The sequence below is a fragment of the Oncorhynchus masou genome, chromosome 29 (genome assembly GCF_036934945.1).
Source record: "Oncorhynchus masou masou isolate Uvic2021 chromosome 29, UVic_Omas_1.1, whole genome shotgun sequence".
In the NCBI taxonomy this organism is placed as follows: domain Eukaryota; kingdom Metazoa; phylum Chordata; class Actinopteri; order Salmoniformes; family Salmonidae; genus Oncorhynchus; species Oncorhynchus masou.
In genome coordinates, this window is record NC_088240.1 from 82,602,442 (window position 1) to 82,629,150 (window position 26,709).

Genomic DNA, 26,709 nt, shown 5'->3' on the forward strand with positions numbered 1-26,709 from the left:
AAGTCAATGGGAGATACTGTAGTATTCTCTATGGAAATATTTAGGTTTGGAGGAGAACATAAGTAATTTTGACGTGTTTTAAAATATGCCAACCAAGATTGAGGACAATGTAAATTCGTATTACGTTATTCAGTTACAATTCAGAATGTTCAATAAATATGATAAAATAAAATCCAGTCTCCTTTTGTAGTTTATGCCAACAACAGAATGAGAAAATTACATTTATTAAAAATTGAATTCCATAAAACCATCTAACCAATTTTGACTGAGCCCAGAGACAGCTTCTAAGGTTTGAACATGAGACTTTTGCCTCAATCTGGCACTTCCACATATGTTAATTACTGTCCATATTCCTTGACATATAAACTTAACAGAAAATTGAATAAATGTGTGCTGCTGGGGACTTTATGATGCATGGTGGTTGTTGAAGGTGAGGATCATGGTTATTGTAGTCACTGTCAGGGAGAGGAGAGGTGGATGATGGTTATTGTAGTCAGTGACAGGGAGAGAAGTGTGTTGAGGGGTAGTGTGTGTCCGGTGTTGCAGAAGTGTGTGTCGCAGCAGTGCCTGGTCATCATGTAGATGGTTGTGTTGGAGAAGATCTCTACATTTGTCACCAGCTCACACTCCTTCGCCTTGACACAGCCCAGCAACTTAACATCCAGCACATCACCTACAGAAACACACACACACACTGTCAACACATTAATATGCTCTGCTTCACATTTCTCTGCCAAAAATCCACAAAACCCAGCAGCTAATGTCCCACACACAGAAAACACACACACACATACACACACACACACAGCACCCACCAGCAATGTCTATCCATGTGACCCACCTGCCTTCCCTCGGCCAGTGTAGCACTTCTCCCCGATATTGCAGTTGGTTTTGGTGGTGTAGCAGGCATCCCAGAAGCCCAGGTCACAGCGGAAACATTGCAGAGGCCCCTCCTCCCGTTGCTCCTCCTGATCATCCTCATCTGGGACCACAGGGTAATATCATGTACAGTACACTCTCACACAGGGACATAATCACTAGAAGTCATGAGTGTTTTATTGATAGAATTGATCATTTAACGTCGAAGGCTGCTCCTAACGGAGACAACATTACATTCGTTAAAAAAGATTGAAGGTTTATTTCTATTGTGATCCTCTTTGGCAAATAATATGAAAGGTGGGCAAGATCGCATTGTACACACTACACTCAATGCAGTTTTAAAAACATGAACAATTACAAATATTTACAATATAATCAACAGTACAGAGGTACCCAAGGCTCCCGAGTGGCACAGCGGTCTAAGGTACTGCATCTCAGTGCTCAAGGCGTCACTACAGACCCTGGTTTGATTCCAGGCTGTATCACAACCAGCTGTGATTGGGATTCCCATAGGGTGGTGCACAATTGGCCCAGTGTCGTCCGGGTTATGGTTTTTGCAGGATAGGCCGTCATTGTAAATAAGAATTTGTTCTGAAAGGACTACCCTAGTTAAATAAAAATAAATAAACCCTTACACAGGTTACTTCTTGAAAAGAAAAATAGCCCTAATCAATCAACCATTATTTTTGCGTGATGCTTTAAAGCTCTGATGACAAAGATTTAATTTACAGTGGTAATTTGTTCCACAGTACTGCAAGAGTAGAATAGAGGTATACGTTATTCCCAATGGAGCTCTTGAATCTACAGGGTTGAACATGGGTACCGAATGGGAGCTTGAGAACAATCTTGACTATCTTATTCTCAGTGGTGTAACATAATTAAGTAAAAATACTTGAAAGTACTACTTAAGTAGTTTTTGCGGGTATCTGTACTTTTACTTCACTACATTCCTGAAGAAAATTATGTACTTTTTACTCCATACATGTTCCCTGACACCCAAAAGTAGGACAGGAAAATGGTCTAATTCACAAACTTATCAAGAGAACATCCCTGGTCATCCCACTGCCTCTGATCTGGTAGACTCACTAAACACATGTTTCATTTGTAAATTATGTCTGAGTGTTGGAGTGTGCCCCTGGCTATCCGTAAATTAAAAAAATAAGAAAAGGGTGCCGTCTTGTTTGTTTAATATAAGGAATTTGAAATTATTTACTTTTACTTTTGATACTTAAGTATATTTTAGCAATTACATGTACTTTTGATACTTAAGTATATTGAAAACCAAATACTTTTAGACTTTTAATCAAATAGTATTTTACTGGGTGACTCACTTTTAGTCATTTTATATTAAGGTATCTTTACTTTTACTCAAGTGTGACAATTGGGTACTTTTTCCACCACTGCTTATTCTGAGTTTTCTGAAGCTTATTCTTGAGGCACACACATAATCAATTATCTAATCAAAATGACACTGGCCATACTCTCACCTGATGGGTCACTATCTTACTCACATCCAAGGTAGCTCACTGCATCTTTGGCGGTACCCACTGTGTCTATAGTAGACTACAGAAGACTGTGTCTATAGTAGACTACAGAAGACTGTGTCTATAGTAGACTACAGAAGACTGTGTCTATAGTAGACTACAGAAGACTGTGTCTATAGTAGACTACAGAAGACTGTGTCTATAGTAGACTACAGAAGACTGTGTCTATAGTAGACTACAGAAGACTGTGTCTATAGTAGACTACAGAAGACTGTGCATAGTGCACCAAGATGTTACAGTAAGAGGGGAAACTAAAGTAGTTTAGTCAGGTAACGTTCTTAGGTAGCTGTGTCTTGTGTTCATCTGCCAGCAGCATACCACAATGCATCCCTCTACTGAAAAGCATTAATGGTGGATGAGGTAAGTTTGTAAAGCACGTTGAGCACCTACAGTAGGTGGAAATTAGGTTTAGGTGGTAAGTCTAACCCTATGTACAAATTAGGGTTAGACTTACTGCTTATAGCTAGTCCAGCTATACTGTTGCTCCATTACCACCTGGCATGGCCATCCACCTCTGGTGGGAGCAGCTCCTAGTGCTAATCCAAACCCTGAGTTTCAGTGATGTTCCTAATCTCTGGTCATCAGCCCCTCTCATCCTGTTAGCTCGTTAGCCCCTGCCAGCTCAGGTGAACACTAATTGGCTAGAGGGTTGGGGTTGCACAAACTCACCAACTAGAACTAGGAAGTATTTCATCCAGTGTTTGCTATATCACTGGGTTGGAACAAAGACCTGCATGCACACACCAGGACTACACTGGACCTAATGATTACTATATGGATTACAATAGCTACCTAAAACTAATTCCAGTAAATCCCAAACCAGAGGAGGCTGGTGGGAGGAGCTATTGGAGGACGGGCTCATTGTGATGTCTGGAATGGAATCAATGGATTGGTATCAAACATATGAAAACCATATTTGACTCTGTTCCATTCATTCCTTTCCTCCTATAGCTCATCCCACCAGCCTCCTCTGTCCCAAACAGAGTCACCCAACTCAACCTCAACTTATCTCTCTTCCAGTAATTATCTTCTCTTCCAGTAATCATCCCAAAAATAGAGTCATCCAACCTAACCTTTTTTCAGTAAAAAAAGCGCAACTACCTTCAGGAGAGCGACTGCAGGACTGGTGGAGGTGTTTAAAGACATGAAAAGCCCATCCTCTTCAATCAGAACAATCCCAGTATTTGTATAAAACTGATACTGACATATTTGTATGACAGAATATAATTATTTTCGTAGTGAATATGTTCATGGAGGCTCTGTGTAGCTACAATGTCATGTTTATGTTCTTATTGACGTGTTATGTATGCTTTATGAACACATTCAAATATATATATATCTTATGTGCTGTAGCAGTTGAGTTTTTTATTTGATGTATTTAACAAGGCAAGTCAGTTAAGAACACATTCTTATTTACAATGACCCTGGTCTGTAGTTGGTGTTAAACAACATCAGGAAAGATATATAATATAATTCTATGATTATAACGTTTCAACTTTATGTCCCCTACATTCTGTGTGAAAAACTTCACATCCCATACCTAAAGTATAGCCTACCTAAATACTATGACCCAGATCAGAGAAAGACCAATTCATCTCGATTTACCTGCAGAAGCTGTTAACATCGCCAGGGCAAAAACACAGAGCATCAATCCCCTCATTTCAGAAATAAATCCTTCAAACTATCCAGAGTAGGGCCAGTTGAGACCACAAAACGAGGAGTGTCCCTGAGGAAGTCAATGAGCTCCATTGTGACAGTAGGAGCAGGCACCCCTGTTGCTAGAATTGGATTAAGACGCATTATACCGGTCTATTCTCACAGACCAATCACTGTTGTTGTCAGAGGCAACACTGCGCAGTGGGCCAGGCATCCGGAGCAGAGAGGTAAAGACCGAAGCTCTCTATAAGCTGTCTAAATATACACTGCTCAAAAAAAAGGGAAAACTAAAATAACACATCCTAGATCTGAATGAATTAAATATTATTATTAAATACTTTTTTCTTTACATAGTTGAATGTGCTGACAACAAAATCACACAAAAATGATCAATGGAAATCAAATTTATCAACCCATGGAGGTCTGGATTTGGAGTCACACTCAAAATGAAAGTGGAAAACCACACTACAGGCTGATCCAACTTTGATGTAATGTCATTAAAACAAGTCAAAATGAGGCTCAGTAGTGTGTGTGGCCTCCACGTGCCTGTATGACCTCCCTACAATGCCTGGGCATGCTCCTGATGAGGTGGCGGATGGTCTCCTGAGGGATCTCCTCCCAGACCTGGACTAAAGCATCCGCCAACTCCTGGACAGTCTGTGGTGCAACGTGGCGTTGGTGGATGGAGAGAGACATGATGTCCCAGATGTGCTCAATTGGATTCAGGTCTGGGGAACGGGTGGGCCAGTCCATAACATCAATGCCTTCCTCTTGCAGGAACTGCTGACACACTCAAGCCACATGAGGTCTAGCATTGTCTTGCATTAGGAGGAACCCAGGGCCAACCGCACCAGCATATGGTCTCACAAGGGGTCTGAGGAGCTCATCTCGGTACCTAATAGCAGTCAGGCTACCTCTGGCGAGCACATGGAAGGCTGTGCAGCCCCCCAAAGAAATGCCACCCCACACCATGACTGACCCACCGCCAAATCGGTCATGCTGGAGGATGTTGCAGGCAGCAGAACGTTCTCCACGGCGTCTCCAGACTGTCACGTCTGTCACGTGCTCAGTGTGAACCTGCTTTCATCTGTGAGGAGCACAGGGCACCAGTGGTGAATTTGCCAATCTTGGTGTTCTCTGGCAAATGCCAAATGTCCTGCACGGTGTTGGGCTGTAAGCACAACCCCTGCCTGTGGACGTCGGGCCCTCATACTACCCTCATGGAGTCTGTTTCTGACCGTTTGAGCAGACACATGCACATTTGTGGCCTGCTGGAGGTAATTTTTCAGGGCTCTGGCAGTGCTCCTCCTGCTCCTCCTTGCACAAAGGCGGAGGTAGCGGTCCTGCTGCTGGGTTGTTGCCCTCCTACGGCCTCCTCCACGTCTCCTGATGTACTGGCCTGTCTCCTGGTAGCGCCTCCATGCTCTGGACACTACGCTGACAGACACAGCAAACCTTCTCGCAACAGCTCGCATTGATGTGCTATCCTGGATGAGCTGCACAACCTGAGCCACTTGTTGTAGACTCCGTCTCATGCTACCACTAGAGTGAAAGCACTGCCAGCATTCAAAAGTGACCAAAACATCAGCCAGGAAGCATAGGAACTGAGAAGTGGTCTTTGGTCACCATCTGCAGAACCAGACCTTTATTGGGGGTGTCTTGCTAATTGCCTATAATTTCCACCTGTTGTCTATTCCATTTGCACAACAGCATGTGAAATGTATTGTCAATCAGTGTTGCTTCCTAAGTGGACAGTTTGATTTCACAGAAGTGTGATTGACTTGGACTTACATTGTGTTGTTTAAGTGTTCCCTTTATTTTTTTGAGCAGTGTATATATGGCTCTGATCCGGAGCATGTTATTGCAGTAGTGGAAAAAGTACCCAATTGTCATACTTGAGTAAAAGTAAACATACCTTAATACAAAATGACGTGAGTAAAAGAAAAAAAAATTGCTCAAATATACTTAAATATCAAAAGTGAAAGTATAAATAATTTCATATTCCTTAAAATAAGCAAACCAGATGGCAAAATGTTCTTGTTTTTTTTAATAGTCAGGTCACACTGCTAAATAGTAAAGTAAAGTACAGATACCCTAAAAAACAACTTCATCAGTACTTTAAAGTATTTTTTACATAAGTACTTTACACGACTGTGTTATTGTAAAGCTAAGACATTTAGTTAACCAATCGGCTCAGACTAAGATCTGTCTGTAACTAGTCTGGGCTACTTTGACTAGTCACTATTCACTAGCTCATGAAAATATCTGCACTTCCCCCATATTAAACTAACACCGTAGCATCATCAGAGAGAATGTTTTTTGAGAGACAGCTATTGGATTCTTAGAAATGCTCCTTATGTGGGATCGAAATACTTATTTGATTTAACCCTTATTTTGACAGGGAGTCATGCTGAGACCAAGGTTTATTTTACAGATGAGCCGTGTAATTACAAAAATACACTGCGAAAAGCAAAAAATATTAAAGTTAAAGGAAAGAACAGGTGGAGAGGATTAGGTTATCTCCCAGGGCCGCTGGAAAAAGCCTGTTACACTTCATTATTTCATTAACATATTTAAACACCTCAAAGGGAATAATGAGATGTCCTAAATCAACAATGAGGGTTAGATGTCCATTAGTCATCTGTCCTTGACTGAATGATATACCACATGAAAGGGGGCGCTATTAAAATCCTACTTTATGTGAAGGTGTTGTTGCTGTGGGTCCCAGGTGTCCCATGTGTTGTTGCTGTGGGTCCCAGGTGTTGTTGCTGTGGGTCCCAGGTGTTGTTGCTTTTTGTCACAGATGTTGTTGCTGTGGGTCCCAGGTGTTGTTGCTGTGGGTCCAAGGTGTCCCAGGTGTTGTTGCTATGAGTCCCAGGTGTTGTTGTTGTGGGTCACAGGTGTCCCAGGTGTTGTTGCTGTGAGTCCCAGGTGTCCCAGATGTTGTTGCTGTGGGTCACAGGTGTCCCAGGTGTTGTTGCTGTGGGTCCCAGGTGTTGTTGCTTTTTGTCACAGATGTTGTTGCTGTGGGTCCCAGGTGTTGTTGCTGTGGGTCCCAGGTGTTGTTGCTGTGGGTCCCAGGTGTCCCAGGTGTTATTGCTGTGGGTCCAAGGTGTCCCAGGTGTTGTTGCTATGAGTCCCAGGTGTTGTTGTTGTGGGTCACAGGTGTCCCAGGTGTTGTTGCTGTGAGTCCCAGGTGTCCCAGATGTTGTTGCTGTGGGTCACAGGTGTCCCAGGTGTTGTTGCTGTGGGTCACAGGTGTCCCAGGTGTTGTTGCGGTGCCAAGTTGAAACACTAACTTGAGATCCTGACTATCTACTGATCAATGGGATATTTGCACAAAGTTGTGATTTGCATGTTAGGATTGATGTTAGGATTCAGCCCTCTGTCTCTGGTCCTGTAACCCCAGTAGGGTCTCCCTCCTCGGTAAAACACACGTGTCTGACTCAGCGAGGAGTTAAGCAGCTTAGAGACAGTGCTCCCAGTCCCACAGTACTGATCCTGCATAAACTCTAATAAAATGTATGACTGACAGAGGGAGACTAAAACAACTGTCCTGTTTGTGGGATTGCGTAACACAGAGACAGACTGAGACAGTTAAACAAACCTAGGCAACAGCAAGAGCAGAAATACAATGCACAGGTTATCTCCATGTGGGACAGAGAGGGTGTGTGCGTGTGTGTGTTATGGGAAGCCATAGGTGGAGCATTGTGAGAGTAAGTGTTAGGGTCAGGCAGGGATTACATGTGAATTTAATTTGATGTTCAGGATTACAGTCCGGCAATCAAACACTGACTGACCACATAATTCAGCTGCTGCATTAAACTCACAAAAACACACACTTCCCAGTATTAGCATAGTCAGAAGCAAGAAACCAAGTACTGGTCTATCCCTGGTAGTGTCACTGGTGGTGAACTGGGGTTAATGGGTTCAAAAGCAGTACGAGGTGTGTGATGTTTAGCATGTGTGAAAGCATGCATGCGGTTGTGTGTGTGTGTTTGTTGTGCCTGTGTTGTGTAGATGTGTCTGGCCGTGCAGGACAAGGCAGTCTTGGCGTTCCTCACTAATCTCAATGGCATTATCCCAGCATGTGTCTGAACAACAGAGGAAATACTCTGCAGTCCTGAAATACCAATAAAAACCCTTGGTCGGTTCCACAGTGTAATTGGAGGCTGGAGGAGAACACTCAGGACAATTAAAATCCCCCCCCTTTTTTTACTGCATCTGTGTCTGTGGGCTCTATTCAATTAAACCCAGTCAAACATCCTAATGGTTTTGTGTACCTTAAAGACCAAAGGTTTGCTGCATACACGCTGCAAAGATATACTTCATATATGCACTGCAAACAGACTGGGCGTATTTGGTTGAGTTGTCAGCTAATGTGAATTCAACAAAACAAATTCACAATGATATTGGATTTAGGTTAAAAGTTGGGTGGGAAAATGACGCAATTGCCTTACGTTGATGACTTTTTGCAAATGTTTTGTTGAAATGAAGTGGAACAACGTGGATTCTACCACTTATTGGCCCGTGAGTAGTAACATCTAACTCAAGTAAAGAGTAAGCATGTAGACAGCAAACAGCCAACTATGAGAAGGCATTCATTTTGTTTTCATTGCTATGATTTCCGTCCATCTCTTGAGCCAAGTTTGGGTGTGTGTAAACAGAAACCCTATAGGAGAACAGCCATGACAAACAGAGTCACTAATATTAGATAAAACTTTGAGTTACAGTTAAAACGACATCATGAATCAAAGTTCTCCAAAGCAGCCTGTTCCATAGTGGAATGTCTGGCCGTATTTAGTGTGTGTACATGCATCATTCAGGATGGCACCACAGTCACTGTCTGCAGTGGAATCCTCCCCTAAGCCCAAATACAGTCAAACACCCCTGAGAGAGACTTTACTACACAGCTGACGTCACCTAGCCCTGTCTCCCCCTGGCCCTGCCCGTCCTAGAGGGGTAGAGAGAGATGCCCAACACACTCCACTGCATCTACAGCCTATAGAAACCACAGAGAGAGATGGAGAAATATGTGGTGCATTTATTTAGAAAAGCGTGTACAGATGTGAGTACAGTAGTATCTCAGAGTTGGAGAATAGAGTGGATAGGGGAGCCTGTCTGAACGTTATAGTTGATCTCACTGGAGTTACAGGAGTCAGAGTACACAGAGGAGGGAGCTGGGGAGGGACAGGAGGAGGGGGGGTCCTGGTGTTGCAGGACTCTGGTCAGCGGGGTTGATCCCCCTTTACCCCCCACCTCTCTGACTCTCTCTTCACGCCCCTGTCCCTCCCCTGGTAGCAGTGAGCTCAGCACCCCCACAGAGAGAACGTTCAACTCTGACCCCTCCTGTCTAGGCACTCTGGGAGGCAGGGGGGGCGGGCACTCCTCAGGGAGAGGGGAGTGTCTGTCTGAGGGCTCTCTCTGGTTCCCCTGTTCCACATCCTCATAATCACGGTTCTCCCGGCGCCATTCTCTTGTTTTCTTCTGTTTGTGTTTCCCCTGCTCCTCAGGGTTCTCAAAGTTCTCACGCTCTCGGTTCTCGCGGTCCCGGTTTTCATACAGCAGGGTTCCAGCACAGATGAAGATGAACAGGCCGATGCCCATCACGACAGAGCCGAGCAGTTTCATTCGCTCGCTGTGGGAGCTGCCTCGCCCACCCACAGGGTTAGGGGTGGAGCTAGTGTACCCGGCCACGGCCACAAACATTCCCACCATCACCACGACAACGCCCGCTAGTAGCCACGCCCCAGGAGGGGAGCGGAGGCGGAGTCTGACTTCGAGCTCATCCTTCTGTGGGCAGGGCCATGTGGTTTGTGGGCAGGTTGTTTTAGGTGAGTGGGAGGAGTCTTGGGTGCAGACGGCATTGACCGCTCCGGTGGACCCCTCTGCTGTCATCGTCTACCACAGACTGGATAGACAGAGGACAAGTACAGGAGAGAGAGAGAGAGAGAGCGAGAGAGAGAGAGAAAGAGAGAGAGAGGATGAGGACAGGAGAGAGAGGACGCAGACAGGAGAAAGAGGGAGGATGAGGACAGGAGAGAGAGGGAGGGAGGGAGGGGAGGACGAGCACAGGAGAAAGAGGGAGAGAGGATGAGGACAGGAGAAAGAGGGAGAGAGGACGAGGACAGGGAAGAGAGGGAGGATGAGGACAGGAGAGAGGATGAGGACAGAAAAAAGTGGACATAAGAGAGGACAAGGACAAGAGAGAGAGAAAGAGGACAGGAGAGAGAGAAAGAGGACAGGAGAGAGAAAGAGGACAGGAGAGAGAAAGAGGACGAGGACAGGAGAAAGAGGGAGGGAGGATGAGGACAGCAGAGAAGACGAGGACAAGAGAGAGAGGATGAGGACAAGAGAAAGAGGACAGAAGAGAGGACGAGGATAGGAGAAAGAGGGAGGATGAGGACAGGAGAGAAAGAGGACAGGAGAGAGAGAAAGAGGACAAAAGAGAGTGGGGACGAGGACAGGAGCGAGAGAGAGAGAGAGAAAGGGGACAGGAGACGAGGACAGGAGAGAGGGGGAGGGCGAGGACAGGAGAGAGAGAGAGAGAAGATGAGGACAGGACAGAGAGCAAAGATGAGGACAGGACAGAGGGAGAAGGTGAGGACAGGACAGAGGGAGAAGATGAGGACAGGACAGAGGGAGAAGATGAGGACAGGACAGAGGGAGAAGATGAGGACAGGACAGAGGGAGAAGATGAGGACAGGATAGAGGGAGAAGATGAGGACAGGACAGAGGGAGAAGATGAGGACAGGACAGAGAGAGAAGATGAGGACAGGACAGAGAGAGAAGATGAGGACAGGACAGAGAGAGAAGATGAGGACAGGACAGAGAGGATGAGGACAGGACAGAGAGGATGAGGACAGGACAGAGGTAAGGGGGAAGAGAAAGGGGTTAAATCAGAGGAAGAGAAAAAGACAGGGGGAAGAGGGTGGGGTGGAGTGAGAGGGATTGTTGAGTTGACTTTGTAAACAACAGGAAATAGCAGAGGTGATAAGAACCCCAGGAGTTAATGAGATGCAGTATGTGAGTCTCTCGCGCCCCCTTCTAAACTCCACGCTAGATTACCCTGTACACAAGCCCGTTCACTGTAACCGTCACATTTAAACTCCAACTAAATATTCCACAATAGCCTATGTAAATAATAAAACAAAGCACTGTCAAGACAGACATATAAATGGCGTCCAATTCTGAACTAAATTGATAATATATGGTCCCAGTGGTAACTCTCAATTGACCAAGTCCCAGATGTAGCTTCTATTAGATTTCACATAAAGTAATTTTGTCTGATTTGGGGCTTTCATTGAACATAACATTCAATCATTCCGTCACTTAAACAAGAAACATGAATGCAAAAAACGAGACCTTTAGTAAAGATTACAACAAGTTCAGAAATTGTAGATTTGACATGATATTATATAAATGATGACATTAACACCAGTCAAAAACGTTAATCGAAGGGTTGAACTAGTGCAACATTGTAGCAGACCCTCGACAACTTTTCTCGAGAGAGCGGTGTTGCGTTGTCCGATTCCGTTACTTGCCTCGATTTGGCTGTTGCTCGGTTGTGGACATTTCCGCGTCGCTCCTGCTGCTGACATATCTGGAACTATTTTCTCAACATGATGCACGTTATTTATTTTGTCCCTACATTCATATGGTCAGCGTTGACTCTTCAGCTCCCTCTTTAAAATGTTTTCCCGGAGTTTCACCCCTCAACCAGGCTGCTTAACATCTGTCCAGCCTTGGTTTAAAGCGGCGAGTAGGCTACTACGGCGCATGCGAGATCTTGGTCCTCATACATTCCCGATGAGTAAATATGCCTAAATGTTTCAGTTGCCTTTTGACTTGACTCTATACTATGCGCATACTTTTCTTTTTGGAATAGATTGATGTTTCAGAAGCACTAAGCCAGACCATTACGCTCTGTGTGTGTTTTTTTTGTTTTAATATCCCAACTAGGGTCATTTTGCTAGACCCCACAAGGAAAAAAATCTACTTTAGGTTTAGGGTTTACAGTTAGAATTAGGGATTAGGTCTAGGGGGTTAAGGTTAGTGAAAATAGATTTTTGAATGGGAATCAATTGTTTGGTACCCACAAGGATAGTTAAACCAGACTGTGTGTGTGTGTGTTAGCAAGATAAGCTGTGTCTGGTTGTGAGGGGTCGTGGGATTGGTTGGCTGGTTTGGGCCAGTCCCCAGGGATCCTAGCAGTTATTATTAGTTAGAACAGCAGCATACTGGGGGGATGAAGGGAGGAGAAGAGGGATTGATAAATAGATTGGTGTGGGCCGGGATGGAGAAAAGCTTATGACATAACCAGGTGTGTCCGTGGACAGGACAGGTGTGGTGTCAGTTCCTGTGAATCTGAGACATGATACAGACACACCACTGACACAAGGTAATGATGACCACAGATCAGTGTGGTTAACAGATCAGAAGAGTGGATAACCAAGCCCTCAAGCAGTATGCACATTAGAAGAATATACAACCCCAGAGACTGCATTTCATTTATTCCATTCCACTCACACACTCCAGCAAACACAAGCCATCATGCACCTACACCACTCACACCATCTCACAAGTCAACAGCACTTATCAATGCCCCTTAAATTAAAATAGAGAAATCCCAGTTTTGAATATAAACTATATTGTTGATAAACACATTTAAGCTCATTGCAACACATTTCCAAGGTATTGCACGGAGGAGATGGACAAAAAAAAGTTTACAAAATTTCACTAAAGCTTTAAAAGATGAATTCCTCAGTTCAATAAAAAAAATTACATTTTTAATTTCTTGGAAAAGATTGGTATTGATTTGCATAAGCTTCCAAATAACCACTTCCTATAGGGATGCAGGGTGTCACAACCCCAGAGCTATAATACACTATTTACACTGTATACACAAAGATCAATGAAACAGGAAACCATATTCATTCAGAACAAATTGATGAATTTTGTCTTTCTTTCTTTACGTTCCAATTTCATTAGTGTTTTACCATTAGCTCTAAAGCAGGTACATAGAAAAACATCTCTCTTCAGTTGAATTAGTCTTGAAGTCCAGCTTTCCTTAAAGTTCCAATGCTATAACATTCACCCTTTTAAATAAACATCTGACTGACTGACTGACTGACGCACACACACACACACACACACACACACACACACACATCAATCCTCTCCCTCCACCCAAGCCTTGAGACGCGCCAACCTCTTCCTGCCCTGGACATGTAGAGGAATGTATCCATCTGACAGAGAGGTAAACTACATGGTGAGTTTCTTTCACAACAATAAATAAGAACTCAACAAGTATTCCAGTAAAAACATGTATGGACTAATCTGGTTCCATCTGCTCAGGGCTCAGCACCATTTCCTCAAACATTATTCTTTTTAAAATTATAATATTAAAGGTGGACGCAGCGATATGACGTAGATGCTGAAAGTAAACAGCATTGTGGATCAATTCCCACAACAACTACGAGCGTTAAAGCGCGAGGCTTAACTTCTCCGCTGTTTTGATTCCCGGTAGCCAGGCCAGGGAACAGTGTGAAGCGAACCCATCCACATCTGAGGGGAGGACGGCTCATAGTAATGTCTGGAATGGAGGGAATGCAATGCTATCAAACACATGGAAACCAATACCATTCCATTGATTCCGTTCCAGCCGTTACTATGAGCCCGTTTTCCCCAATTAAAGGGTCACCAGCCTCCTGTTCCGCAGACACTGAGGTCCTGCATCTCACTCATCTCAATATCTGTGGTGCTGCTCGTGGCAACGTCATTTCACTGAGTCTACCTTAAAATTGAATTCAATATCAATACTTTAAAGATGAATGAACTTTAAAGGTGCCCACTACTCATTTCTTACTCACTCAGAAAAACATTTAGGTTAATGAGCAATCTGCAGTTGCTACATACATTTTTGATTCTCAAAGAATATCTTATAAATGCCTCATGAGCTTAGTTCAACTGTCGTACCTCATCAGAACCCCAAAACACCAAATATAAGCTTGTTCATATTCAATGTTGGTAAACAAAGTAAATGTAAACCAACACTGTATAGCCTCAAAACATCATTTTGATGGTCAGTCCTTGTATACATAGTTCTGTCTGTGAATTTGAGAGCGGTAACATTTCTCCAGCCCCATCCATCCCTCAGCTTTTGGCCAAAACAGTGGTGGGGTTCCTGCTTTGTTATTGTTTCAACTCCGGATTGCCCCTTTAAAAATTATAATTGTTGCTATGTTATAGTATAAAACACTTTCTTGGGTTGACTGTGATGTCTGTCTGACATGTAAGATCTTAATTGCATACTCCTCGCGTCCTTACTCCTCTGGCTTTCTCATCCAATGGGTTTTAAGAAGGAGACGAGGAGAGGACGCGAGGAGTATGCAATTAAGATCTTCAAACAGACACCACAGGTACATCCTCTCTGTATCCTCTCTACTCCTCGACACTGACACCAGGTGCATCCTCTCTACTCCTCGACACTGACACCAGGTGCATCCTCTCTACTCCTCTACACTGACACCAGGTGCATCCTCTCTACTCCTCTACACTGACACCAGGTGCATCCTCTCTACTCCTCTACACAGACACCAGGTGCATCCTCTCTACTCCTCTACACTGACACCAGGTGCATCCTCTCTACTCCTCTACACTGACACCAGGTGCATCCTCTCTACTCCTCGACACTGACACCAGGTGCATCCTCTCTACTCCTCGACACTGACACCAGGTGCATCCTCTCTACTCCTCTACACCGACACCAGGTGCATCCTCTCTACTCCTCTACACCGACACCAGGTGCATCCTCTCTACTCCTCTACACTGACACCAAGTATATCCTCTCTACTCCTCGACACTGACACCAGGTGTATCCTCTCTACTCCTCGACACTGACACCAAGTATATCCTCTCTACTCCTCTACACTGACACCAGGTGCATCCTCTCTACTCCTCTACACTGACACCAGGTGCATCCTCTCTACTCCTCTACACAGACACCAGGTGCATCCTCTCTACTCCTCTACACTGACACCAGGTGCATCCTCTCTACTCCTCTACACTGACACCAGGTGCATCCTCTCTACTCCTCTACACTGACACCAGGTGCATCCTCTCTACTCCTCTACACTGACACCAGGTGCATCCTCTCTACTCCTCTACACTGACACCAGGTGCATCCTCTCTACTCCTCTACACTGACACCAAGTATATCCTCTCTACTCCTCTACACTGATGTGAAAGAACAGGATAGCTGAAAGCAGATTTCTGGTGGCCATCCATTACATTGCTCTGACCTATCCTACGGGCTCAGATCAGTGCAGATGAAGATCAAAGAATAAGGATAAGGTGAGGAGGCAAAGAAAGGAGATTAAACTTCTCTAGACTATTCAGATACAGCGGTCGGGTGTGGGAGGAAATGAAGCGTGAGGGGGCGTCTCACTCCTCATCAGCGTTCTTCAGCATGAGTATGGCGTTGTATATCTTGAGGGCAGGGCCTAGTTTGATTGACAGGATCTTGACTATGTCTGCTTGGGTGAGAAGCAGGAAGGCCTCTCCATCCATTTGCTGGAGCGATACACAGAGACACAAAATAAGCTTTAACACAGAACGTGTGCGTGAGTGTTTGAATGTTAATGGCAGAATTTAACTTGACTTGGTTGCATTGTCATAGGATACACCAACCAGGAGCAGCAGATGAGAGGAGTGTGTGTGTCTCTTACGATTCACAAAGTTGGGTTTTTAAATGGCAGCTCTTACCTCTGTCCTGAAGGTGGCAGCATGCTCTTTGCAGCCCGGGAGCCCTTTGACAAAACTGGCCACCTGACCCACAGGGAAACAAACATTAACACACACACACACACGATTAAAATGTAATAGGATACACAAAGCTATTGTATTGGGTATATGTGTAATGTATGTGTTTTGCACAATATGTGAGTAGAGTAGAGTATGCGTAGAGCGCCTGCACATGTTTGTATTGCCTATGTGTTTATGTGTGCATGTCTGACCTCGTCGGCGGTCCAGGTTGCAACTCTCTTAGCTGTGAGGCCCAGGACCTCAGGGAGTAGCTGGCAGTGTTTGTCCCAGCACAGAGCCACCCTGTGAGGGGGAGAGGAGGAGCCACCCGGGGAGAACACTGACTCATGGAGCGCCTGCTGGAGAGACAGGGAGTCTGGGGAAGAGGGAGGAGAAATTCACTGTAAATATCATCAATAGACATGCATAGACAATATATAATCCACACAGCGTTACACTCATTCTCTATTTCTGAGAGCAGAACCTCTACCTTTCCCATCTCCACTCTCCTGCTTGACGACGTGCAGCTTCAGATACTTTGGGACTGGAGCAGACCTGTTGAAAGACAACATACAGCGCCTTCAGAAAGTATTCACACACCACAAATCTTTCCACATTTTGTTCTGTTACAGGCTGAATTTAAAATGAATTCATTAGAGCTGTGTTTTGTCACTGGCCGACACACAATTCCCCATAATGTCAAAGTGGAATTATGTTTTTATTTTATTTTGAATAACTAATTAAAAATGAAAAGCTGAAATGTCTCGAGTCAATAAGTTCAGGAGTAAAAATGTGCTTAACAGGTCACATAATAAGTTGTATGGACTCACTCTGAGGGCAATAATAGTGTTTAACATCTCTGTACCCCACAAATACAATTATCTGTAAGGTCCCTCAGTCGAGCAGTGAATTTCAAACACAGATTCAACCACAAATCCAGGGAGGTTTTCCAATGCCTCGCAAAGAAGGTCACCTATGGGTAGATGGGTAAAAATACGTTTAAAAAATAGACATTGAATATCCCTTTGAGCATGGTGAAGTTATTAATTACACTTTGGATGGTGTATCAATACACCCAGATACTACAAAGATACAGCCGTTCTTCCTAACTCAGTTGCCGGAGAGGAAGGAAACTGCTCAAGGATTTCACCATGAGGCCAATGGTGACTTTAAAACAGTTACAAAGTTTAATGGCTGTGGTAGAAGGATGGATCAACAACACTGTAGTTACTCCACAATACTAACCATTCTGAGAGTAAAGGAAGGAAGCCATTACAGAATATAAAATATTCCAAAACATGAAATCTGTTTGCAACAAGGCACTAAAGTAGTACTGCAAAAAATGTGACAAAGCAATTAACTTTATGTCCTGAATACAACATGTTATGTTTGGGGGCAAATCCAATACAACATATTACGGAGTACCACTCTCCAAATTCCAAGCATAGTGGTGGCTGCGTCATGTTAAGGGTATGCTTTTAATCATTAAGGACTGGGGAGTTTCAGGTTAAAAATTAAACCTAATGGAGCTAAGCACAGGCAAAATCCTAGAGGAAAACCTGGTTCAGTCTGCTTTCCACCAGACACTGGGAGATGAATTCACCTTTCAGCAGGACAATAACCAAAAACAACAAAGCCAAATCTACACTGAAGTTGCTTACCAAGAAGACAGTGAAATTTCCTGAGGCCGAGTTCCAGATTTTACTTAAATTTACTTGAAAATCTATGGCAAGACCTGAAAATGGTTGTCTAGCAATGATCAGCAACCAATTTGACAGAGTTTGAAGAATTTTGCAAAGAATAATGGGCAAGTGTGGAAGGTATGGAAAGCTCTTAGAGACTTACCCAGAAAGACTCACAGCTGTAATCGCTGCCAAAGGTGCTTCTACAAAGTATTGACTCGGGTGTGAATACTTATGTAAATGAGACATTTCTGTATTAATTGCCAAAAAATTTGCTAACATTTCTAGAATCATGTTTTCACTTTGTCATTAGATGTGCAGATGGGTGAGAAAAAAAATCAATTTAATCCATTTTGAATTCAGGCTGTAACACAATCAAATGTGGAATAAGTCAAGGGGTGTGAATACTTTGTGAAGGCATTGTACTCTCTTAGTAAACCAACAACAAACACTGCTCCATCATGCATTCTAGAGTTTGGTAGGAGAGAGTGGAGTCTGTGTGCTACCTCTTGGCCTTGGCTCCGTCGTTAATGGGCTCAATGGAGCCCCCTGGTGGCTCACTCTGACTGCTGCACCTGGATTGTTCGCCCTCGTCAACCGTCGGCCCCCTAGTTACACTACCATAGAAACAACTGTTACCATGGAAACAAGTCCACAACTCCAGACTTTATTTGCAGTCAGATAACAAACAAAGTCATGGAAGCTCTTCCGAACCCCTTCTGTTACATGTTCCACACATACCTGGTCTGAGGGGAGTCGTCTGCAGGCTCGGGCTGCTCCGGTGTGGTGGGGCTGTTTGTCTGGGTGTGTGGAGGAGGGTCTGGGCGTCGCCCACGGTGATGAGGCCCACCCAGGGTCATAGGTCGTTCTCCACTCAGACGGTCTGGTACCTGGCCCTCCCTGTTCAGGTTCATCTCCGAGTACGGACAGCTCACCCCCCTACACACACAAGTTCAGAACAGGAACACACATCACCTTGCTCACAGATTACAGCACACAGATCACAAGTCATTGTATGACGTGTTTTGATTAAAACTTTTTGACAGTTAGTGTGTGTGTTTGTTACTGACGTGTAGTGGGTTCCGTAGCGGGGTCCTCGGATGTGACCTACCCCATTGCATCCTGGGGTAGGACAGCCCTGCCCTGGGAGGACTAGCATATCAGTGGAGCCTGAAACACACCACAGAGTTAATACTACACACAGAGACACACATACACACATAAACAGATTGGGAAATATTTGTGGGTTTTAGCAAAGTTATAACCATGTCAATTTTTTTGGAAGTGTGTGCGTCTCACCATTGGAGGGGTGTTGTAGGGGATGACTAGTCTTCTGACACCAGCCCACAGGGTGCAGGTCTGGGCAGTCAGCATCCACCCAGTAGTCATACTCCTCACTCCAGCCATCGAAATGGATCTGAGAAAGACAGAGAGTTACACACACACTACTCCACAATAATCATTCTGCACTCTCACAGACAGCATACCCTCAGTCGGTGGTCCTCCACCTCTGCGATGGTTGCTACGCGGATGAGCATGGGATTCCTCTTATCGACAGCTTCCAGCTTCATTCCAGCCTGGAACCCATGGCACGGACGCTACAGGACACATTCAAGAGTTAACAGGTGATACAGATGGATTAATATACATGTTTTGTAACGGGTGTAGCTGACATAAATAAAGACAGAGCCCTGAGGAACTCCATGTGAAATTCTCCCAGGCCTCCCAATCAACACCAACAATGTAATTTGCATGTGACATATGTTTTGAGTGTCAATTCTATGTGAGTGTCTTACCAGTTTGAAGGCACGTGCAGGGGCTGCCTGTGTGCCAGTCTCCTCCATGTATTTATCCCAGGAAAAACTCCTCGGGTGCTTATACTCTGAGAGGAGAAACCACAACACACACCCTTATACAATGTTTCATGGTGTATCCAAATAAAGCGTTGAAATATGTTTGTGTGTGTCTCACCAGCAGGGGTGGTGAGGGTCAGCTCAGACTCCTCACAGTAGCCTACAGGGTGGATGTAGGGACTGCTGGCATCACACCAGTAGTCATAGGTGTCGTCCCAGTTGTCAAAGTGTATGAGGAGTCTGTTGTCAACAGCAGCCGCGATGGACGCTACGCAGATCAGATATGGGTTCTTCTTATCCACCGCCTCTAGCTTCATACCCGCACGGAACCCTGACGGAGTCACGACACACACACACATGCACCCACATAGTTCATATACAAACTTGGTTGAATGGGCCTAAGGTCACCAACTAATTCACAACACAAACACACTATTAATGGATCCACACAGGCTGTCAGGTAGGCTCACCGTGTTGAGGCTCTTGAAGAGGTGTTTGGGGGCCAGCTGACCTCTGCAGTTCTTCACATACATGTTCCAGTTGAACTCCCCATCCTTACAACCTACACACAAAAGGTTGAAGGTTATAGTTTTGTCTATCTACACACACAAATTGTACAGTCGGTAGAATATGCATGTGTGTGTATGTGTGTCTGGTGTGTTTGTATCCGTGTCTGGGGTGTGTGTGTATGTGTGTGAGGTGTGTGTGTGCATGTGTGTGTGTGTGTATGCGTGTCGAGTGTGTTTGTATCTGTGTCTGGGGTGTGTGTGTGTTTGTGTGTGTGTATGTGTACCTTTAGGCAGTAGCAGCTTGTGTCCCATCTTCTCACACCAGCCCGCCGGCTTCACATCCCAGGTGTCAGCATTTACCCAGAAGTCATAGCACTCTGGATACCCGTCGAAATGAAGCCTTACCCTATAACCCTGGATCTGAGACAGACAGAGAGAGAAAGAGACAGAGGAAGGAACGCAAAGAAATGAGAGAAAGCGAAGGGTTAGTTGTTCGAAAGCAGACATTCCTCCTATATCTTATTGGTCTGACCTGTTAGACACGTACCTCAGCAACACTGAGCACACAGAACAGAGAGGGGTGACAGGGGTCCAGTCCTTCTAACTTCATCCCCACTTTGAAGCCATTCCTGCTCTGAGGGAACGACTGGTGCTGCGAGGCACACACACATAACACTCTTTCACATGTCTGTACAGCTGTGTGTGTGTATCAGAGAGAGTATGATAAAGTGTGCGTGCCTCACCTCCTTGAACAGTTTAAGGGGGGCAGCTATAGCCTTCTCCTCCTCCATGTAGGAGGGCCAGCTCCAGGATCGCTTCTTATTGGGTGGGGCTGTCACTGGGGGTGGGACAACAAAACAGTCACATCAGCCAATCAGTGACATGAAAACCAGCTGGATTGCAGCACTGACCCCTGGTCTACCTAATTGGACAAACTTTCCAACCCTTGTCATTCCCAACAAATCCATGCCTCCATCTATCCATCCCTCCATCTATCCATCCTCTCCCTCCCCTCAGTGTAATAATAGGACATACCTAGCTTTGCCAGCTTAGCAGCTCTCCTCCCTTTGACAGACTTGGACTTGTCCTGTAGAGAGAGACAGTCACTCATCGGCAGGTGAGCTGCCACACACACACACACAACATCACAATGCTTTTCAGGACCAGCGTTGGCCACATCTTCTATCATCACCTCTTCCTCCTCCTGGTTGTCTTCCTCTTCATCACCAGAGTCCATGTAGATCTTCCTCTTCTTCCTCACTCGTTTCCCCAGTCCCCCCTCCCCCCCCTCTCTCTCCCTCCGCTCTCTGGGTGATGACCTAAACACATACGGAACAGAGGTCATTCTAGGAACTATGCTCATGTGATGACTGTTTTGGGTCTTAACTGTTACTGCTATCAATATGCTTTCTAAAATACAGTACAGTAAGAACAGCTAACATGTTTACCTGCCACTGGAGGGCTGGACACAAATGGGGCTGCAGTATTTGCCCTGAAGGAAACTCTCCAGTGGACCGGAGCCCCCACACGACCTACAGCTAGCCATCGCAGTCCTGGGGCCCGCCTCCGCCCTGGGGCCCGCCTCCGCCCTGGGGCCCGCCTCCGCCCTGGGGCCCGCCTCCGCCCTGGGGCCCGCCTCCGCCCTGGGGCCCGCCTCCGCCCTGGGGCCCGCCTCCGCCCTGGGCTCCTCCACCATGGTACCCTCCTCTAGAGACACAGGCACAGGGCCTTGAGCTGGGGGAAAGAGCAGAATAATATTGAAGCTTTGTAATTCTATGCCCCCATCTGCAGAGCACCCAGTATGTAGTATGCTAATATACACAGTGCTGACATATATCAGAGCTATGAGTCTAAATACTACACACCTGTATTATAAACAGTCAAAACTATGTTATAACTCCTTCATAACCATACGTTTACTTTACCCTTAGGTGCAAGTGGCTGGACTTCCTTGGCTGCAGAAGAGGCTGCGCTGCTCTCTGATTGGGCCTCGGGTGGAGGGGTGGGGCTTTTCGACTGGGCGGGGTTCTGGGGGGTTGGCCCTGACTCTTTGACCTCTGGCTCTGTCACGATCTCCAAAGTTCCAAACTCTGTCATACGGAACTGAGAGATACCAACTCAGTCTACCTGTCTGTGGTATCCACACACACACACACACACACACACACACACACACACACACACACACACACACACTACCTTGATGTCGCTGCCAGGCAGTGTGGCAATGCCGTCCTGCCAGTCCAGAGCGCCCATCATGTCAAACTCTGCCCCCTGGGAGGGGCCATCGCTGGGCGGGGTGTCAGTCATCTCTCCCTGCTTTCCTCCTCCTGCACTGACATCAATCAATCCATCAGTCAAAATCAAATCAAAATGGTATTTGTCACATGCGTCGAATACAACAGGTAGACCTTACAGTGAAATTCTTACTTAGAAGCCCTTAACAACAATGCAGTTTAAAAAACAAATTTACCTAAAAAAAAATAAGAATAAGAAATAAAAGTAACAAACAATTAAAGAGCAGCAGTAAAATAACAACAGCGAGGCTATATACAGGGGTTAGTCGAGGTAATATGTACATGTAGGTAGAGTTAAAGTGATTATGCATAGATGATAACAGAGCGTAAAGGGGGGGGGCAATGCAAATAGTCTGGGTAGCCATTTGATTAGATGTTGAGGAGTCTTATGGCTTGGGTGTAGAAGCTGTTGACAAGCCTCTTGGACCTAGACTTGGCGCTCCGTTACCGTTTGCCATGCGGTAGCAGAGAGAACAGTCTATGACTAGGGTGGCTGGAGTCAATGTTTAGGGCCTTCACCTGACATCGCCTGGTATAGAGGTCCTGGATGGCAGGAAGCTTGGCCCCAGTGATGTACTGGGCTATACGCACTATCCTCTGTAATGCCTTGCGGTCGGTGGGAGAGGAGTTGCCATACCAAACAGTGATGCAACAAACGCTCTCGATGGTGCTGCTGTAGAACCTTTTGAGGATCTGAGGACCAATGCCAAATCTTTTCAGTCTCCTGAGGGGGGAATAGGTTTTGTCGTGCCCTCTTCACAACTGTCATGGTGTGCTTGGACCATGTTAGTTTGTTGGTGATGTGGACACCAAGGAACTTGAAGCTCTCGACCTGCTCCACTACAGCCCCATTGATGAGAGTGGGGGCGTGCTCGGTCCTCCTTTTCCTGAAGTCCACAATCATCTCCTTAGTCTTGATCGCGTTGAGGGAGAGGTTGTTGTCCAGTCAGCCAGTCAATGCGCGTGTTCGAGCGGGTACATTTTGTCTAGTCGGCGGTCACCGCCTTTCAAAGTGGGTTGCAACATGGGGATAAAAATTGTTTGACTTCTGCCTACATGTCGACTGCTTGAACTTGACAAAAACAGTGTGATCAAAGGTTGTGCAGTTTTTTATGAAGTCGCTGCTGTTGCTTCTCGCCAACTGCACCATGCATTTTGTCAACCAATCATTAGGATGTTTTTGGTGGACCCATGTGAACATGACCAAAGACGTGACTGAAATAGGAACCAACTTTTTTGCGATTCTAAAGCTATAGGGGATACAAATTAAAGTGATTTGAGACCTCTCTCTAACCAATTAATTGTACACATGTTATGTTTTCAGTTTGTGAGTGTGTGATATAGAAAAGTAAAGAAAAAGATTTATATACAATAGCAGGTATGTTGATACTGCCATGTTGATCTGAGCCTTTCTGTTGGAAAACCATTACTTGGACCGGGAAGATACCAATATCGCGATTCTCGTTAGGATCATGAAAAGGAAACAAATTTCTTTAGGAAAGAAGCCCTATAGGTGGAAATAAATGGTATTATGTTGTCATCCAGAATCACATTGATTTGTTTCCAAGCTATAGACACAATATTTTACAGACAGCAGGATTTTAAAGGACCAAAGTGTTGTCTGCCTCGGGTTTGAATTTTTGCAGTGTAAAAAAACATTGCGATACACAGCTAACCATTACAGTGTCCGACATTTGGTTGTTGCAGATGCACCTCACCTGACTTTACTCGTTAACACAAAGTTGTTAGCCTTACTACTTGAACACACCCAATCAATCAATAACCAGACAGGTGTCACATCCAAATTACCTCGTACCCCTGCACATCGACTCGGTACTGGTGCCCCGTGTATATAGCCAAGTTATCCTTACTTATTGTGGATTTATTCCTTGTGTTCTTATTTTTCTATTACTTTTCTATTTTTCTCTCTGTATTGTTGGAAAGGGCCCATCAGTAAGCATTTCACTGTTAAGTCTACACGAGACAAACAACATTTGATTTTAATTAAGACAGCACGCCCACTTCAGCAGTGGATGGGGAAACACCGCCACATGCCTATTGACATCTGTCTGTCTCTCATGTTAAGACAAAATGTGTGGGGGTTTGTTCATGCAAGGATATGTGCTAGAATAGGTCTGTCTGTATGTTCTCAAAGTAAAACTGAAATTGTATCCATTTGACAGATCTTTCTCAAATGTCTATCTATGTGTTGTTTTCATTATATATAAGATATGTCTGTATCTTTGTAATATTTTTCCACCCTGTACTTTAGGGACCACAATGGGAATAAGTCACTGACTTTATTTAGCAATCCCTGTTAAGTTTTTCAAATGAATGCAGTGTGTGTGTATGTATATTTTTTAAATTAGCTAATAAAAACAATCAATCAATCAAATGACATTATCCAAAATGGGGTACTCAAAAAATATCCCTGGCACAAAAAGTACAGGTACCTGCAAGAAGTCAACCAGCGCGTGCAAGTCGGGTACTAAAGAACCGCATTCCATCGCCGCCAGAGGGCGACTGTTGTGGAATACATGCATGCACTTATATGAAGCAAAACAAGAAAATATTTAACTTTTTAAAGCAAAATATCAAAAAATAAATGCACAAGCACCCCTGCATGGATTGGCCTAGAACACAAGTATTGACAAACACCGTGAGACTCGTGTCAAACACAAGTTAAAAGAACAAGTTCAGCTTTTCCTTGTTTTAACAGTATCTTATTAAATCGGCTGTTTGCAATGACGCGGACAACAGCGATGGTACAATAATCAATGATTTTAAAGAAAACAATGTGTTCTGCATAGAAATGTCAAATTTACGTGTGTTTTAATCAAACCAAGATCATGATATAACGTTTTCGCCTCGACGCTGAATCAACCCTATAGTTTGGTCAGAAATAATATTTTTTGACTGAAATATACGGATGGGAAGTAAACAATCAAGTGTGCTGTTCAACAGCTGTCAGTTTACGTTCCCAAGTTTAAACCTCGAATTTATTCGACCATAAATAAAGTGTACGTGCGCCCATGATTAGCATTCGTCTTATACAAAATGGCGGAGCAAAAGAAGAGGCCACCAACACGTTAAAACTATGTAAATGACTCAAGTTATTTATTGAAACATATAATACAGGGCCGTGTCTGTCAAATAAAACCAAATGTATACCCTGCAATTTCATAGGTTAGTGTTTTCCCTCATCAAGGCCATTTTCTTTACTTTCCCCTTGTCTCGGAATGTCAGCCAGCTAGCTGCCAGCTAGCTTGCTAACTGCTTCTGGCTAGCAAAGCGTCACTACGGTTCAATTCAAACTGGTAGCTAGACTGCTAGGAACTGAGACTAGCATTTTGGCTTGGTGTAGCGAAGTAAGGACAACCAGTAATAAATAAGTTTCCATGTCTTGAACGTTAGAAAATGCTTAGGAACGGACTTCCACATTACTTGGTATGAATAAGTAAATAACCGCCCATACACTGCCTTATTTGTTCAAGGCTAAAATATAGAATTGCTTGCTTTTAATTTCTTCAATAGAAACTTGACTCTCCGATTTATCTTTACGGTTTTAAATCACAGTACAAATAATAAGAACCGGTGCAAATTATAAAACGAACACTGCTTTATCGATTACTGTTGTTATTTGCAACATTTAATGTATAACAGCGATTATATTGTTTGAAAATTATGGAACTCACCTCGTTTCTGTTTTAACTCTTATTTTGAGCTGGATAGTGGATGCAATGCGCATGCGTTCAATGAACGCTGCCTGACAACTTTGGATCTTGGTAAACTTGAGCACACAACTATCGATGATCAATAGGTACAGCAAGGCGGACGCTTAGAGTGGACATATAGTTTATTAAATATTGTATTCATGCCTTGGGACTAGTCTTTCTCTCTCGTTTAATTTCAGAATCTCAGAGAGCATCAAATCGGAGCGCAGGGGCGTGCAGAGTCTGTTTGGCGTGGCGCGCGATTTCCATTGTGGTCATGTCGCTGTATGCCGTCAATAACTCTTTACGTCACCACCAGTCAATATTGTCTCCATATGTTAAAGGAAAGATGACAGTAGACTAATCATAATCCCAATTTCTAGCTGTTGTATGAACTTGGCCACACTTCCAACCAGTAATTTAGCAAAAAAATAAGAACAGTCAAATCCAGACGCCAAGTAGGTCTACAGTAGTTAGACCGTAGTATTGATTACAAGGCCTATAAACTCTGAATGCTTTTTAATTGTAAAACATGATGCCTTTTCATGTTTGTTATCTATGCCCAATCAGACCAGACGTCCGGAATAGAAGCTCTCTGACTTTGCTATTTTAAGGGTTAATTAATAAGACATCCCTACTGTTCTTATTACAAGTGAAACGTTGGACTGGAAGAGGCTACTGTAGTCTTATTTGGCATGAGATGCAGACCTTCAATGACAGTGTCGCCTATAAATAAGCCTGCTTTTTCCAGTCGCTGCCGCTAGATGGCAG

At 44.5% G+C, this 26,709-nt stretch overlaps 2 protein-coding genes across 2 annotated transcripts; both read right to left on the reverse strand.

The window, feature by feature from the left end:
* Positions 1 to 6,114: 6,114 nt before the first annotated feature.
* LOC135520772 (uncharacterized) lies at positions 6,115 to 11,865 on the reverse strand. The gene is made up of 2 exons (XM_064946551.1): positions 11,624 to 11,865; positions 6,115 to 9,990 (listed from the first exon to the last, which is right to left on the reverse strand). Exon 2 carries the CDS (start codon positions 9,975 to 9,977, stop codon positions 9,165 to 9,167), a length of 813 nt encoding a protein of 270 aa, XP_064802623.1. The 5' UTR covers positions 9,978 to 9,990; positions 11,624 to 11,865; the 3' UTR covers positions 6,115 to 9,164.
* A 710-nt stretch (positions 11,866 to 12,575) lies between these two features.
* On the reverse strand, positions 12,576 to 26,365 carry LOC135520774 (lethal(3)malignant brain tumor-like protein 4). The gene is made up of 21 exons (XM_064946553.1): positions 25,921 to 26,365; positions 22,128 to 22,263; positions 21,854 to 22,031; positions 21,377 to 21,662; positions 21,121 to 21,247; positions 20,964 to 21,015; positions 20,672 to 20,766; positions 20,476 to 20,580; positions 20,213 to 20,348; positions 19,891 to 19,981; positions 19,538 to 19,767; positions 19,363 to 19,448; positions 19,054 to 19,164; positions 18,866 to 18,983; positions 18,637 to 18,736; positions 18,308 to 18,505; positions 18,073 to 18,183; positions 16,375 to 16,439; positions 16,097 to 16,260; positions 15,846 to 15,908; positions 12,576 to 15,653 (listed from the first exon to the last, which is right to left on the reverse strand). Exons 1-21 carry the CDS (start codon positions 25,971 to 25,973, stop codon positions 15,525 to 15,527), a joined length of 2,634 nt encoding a protein of 877 aa, XP_064802625.1. The 5' UTR covers positions 25,974 to 26,365; the 3' UTR covers positions 12,576 to 15,524.
* Between the last annotated feature and the right edge of the window lie 344 nt (positions 26,366 to 26,709).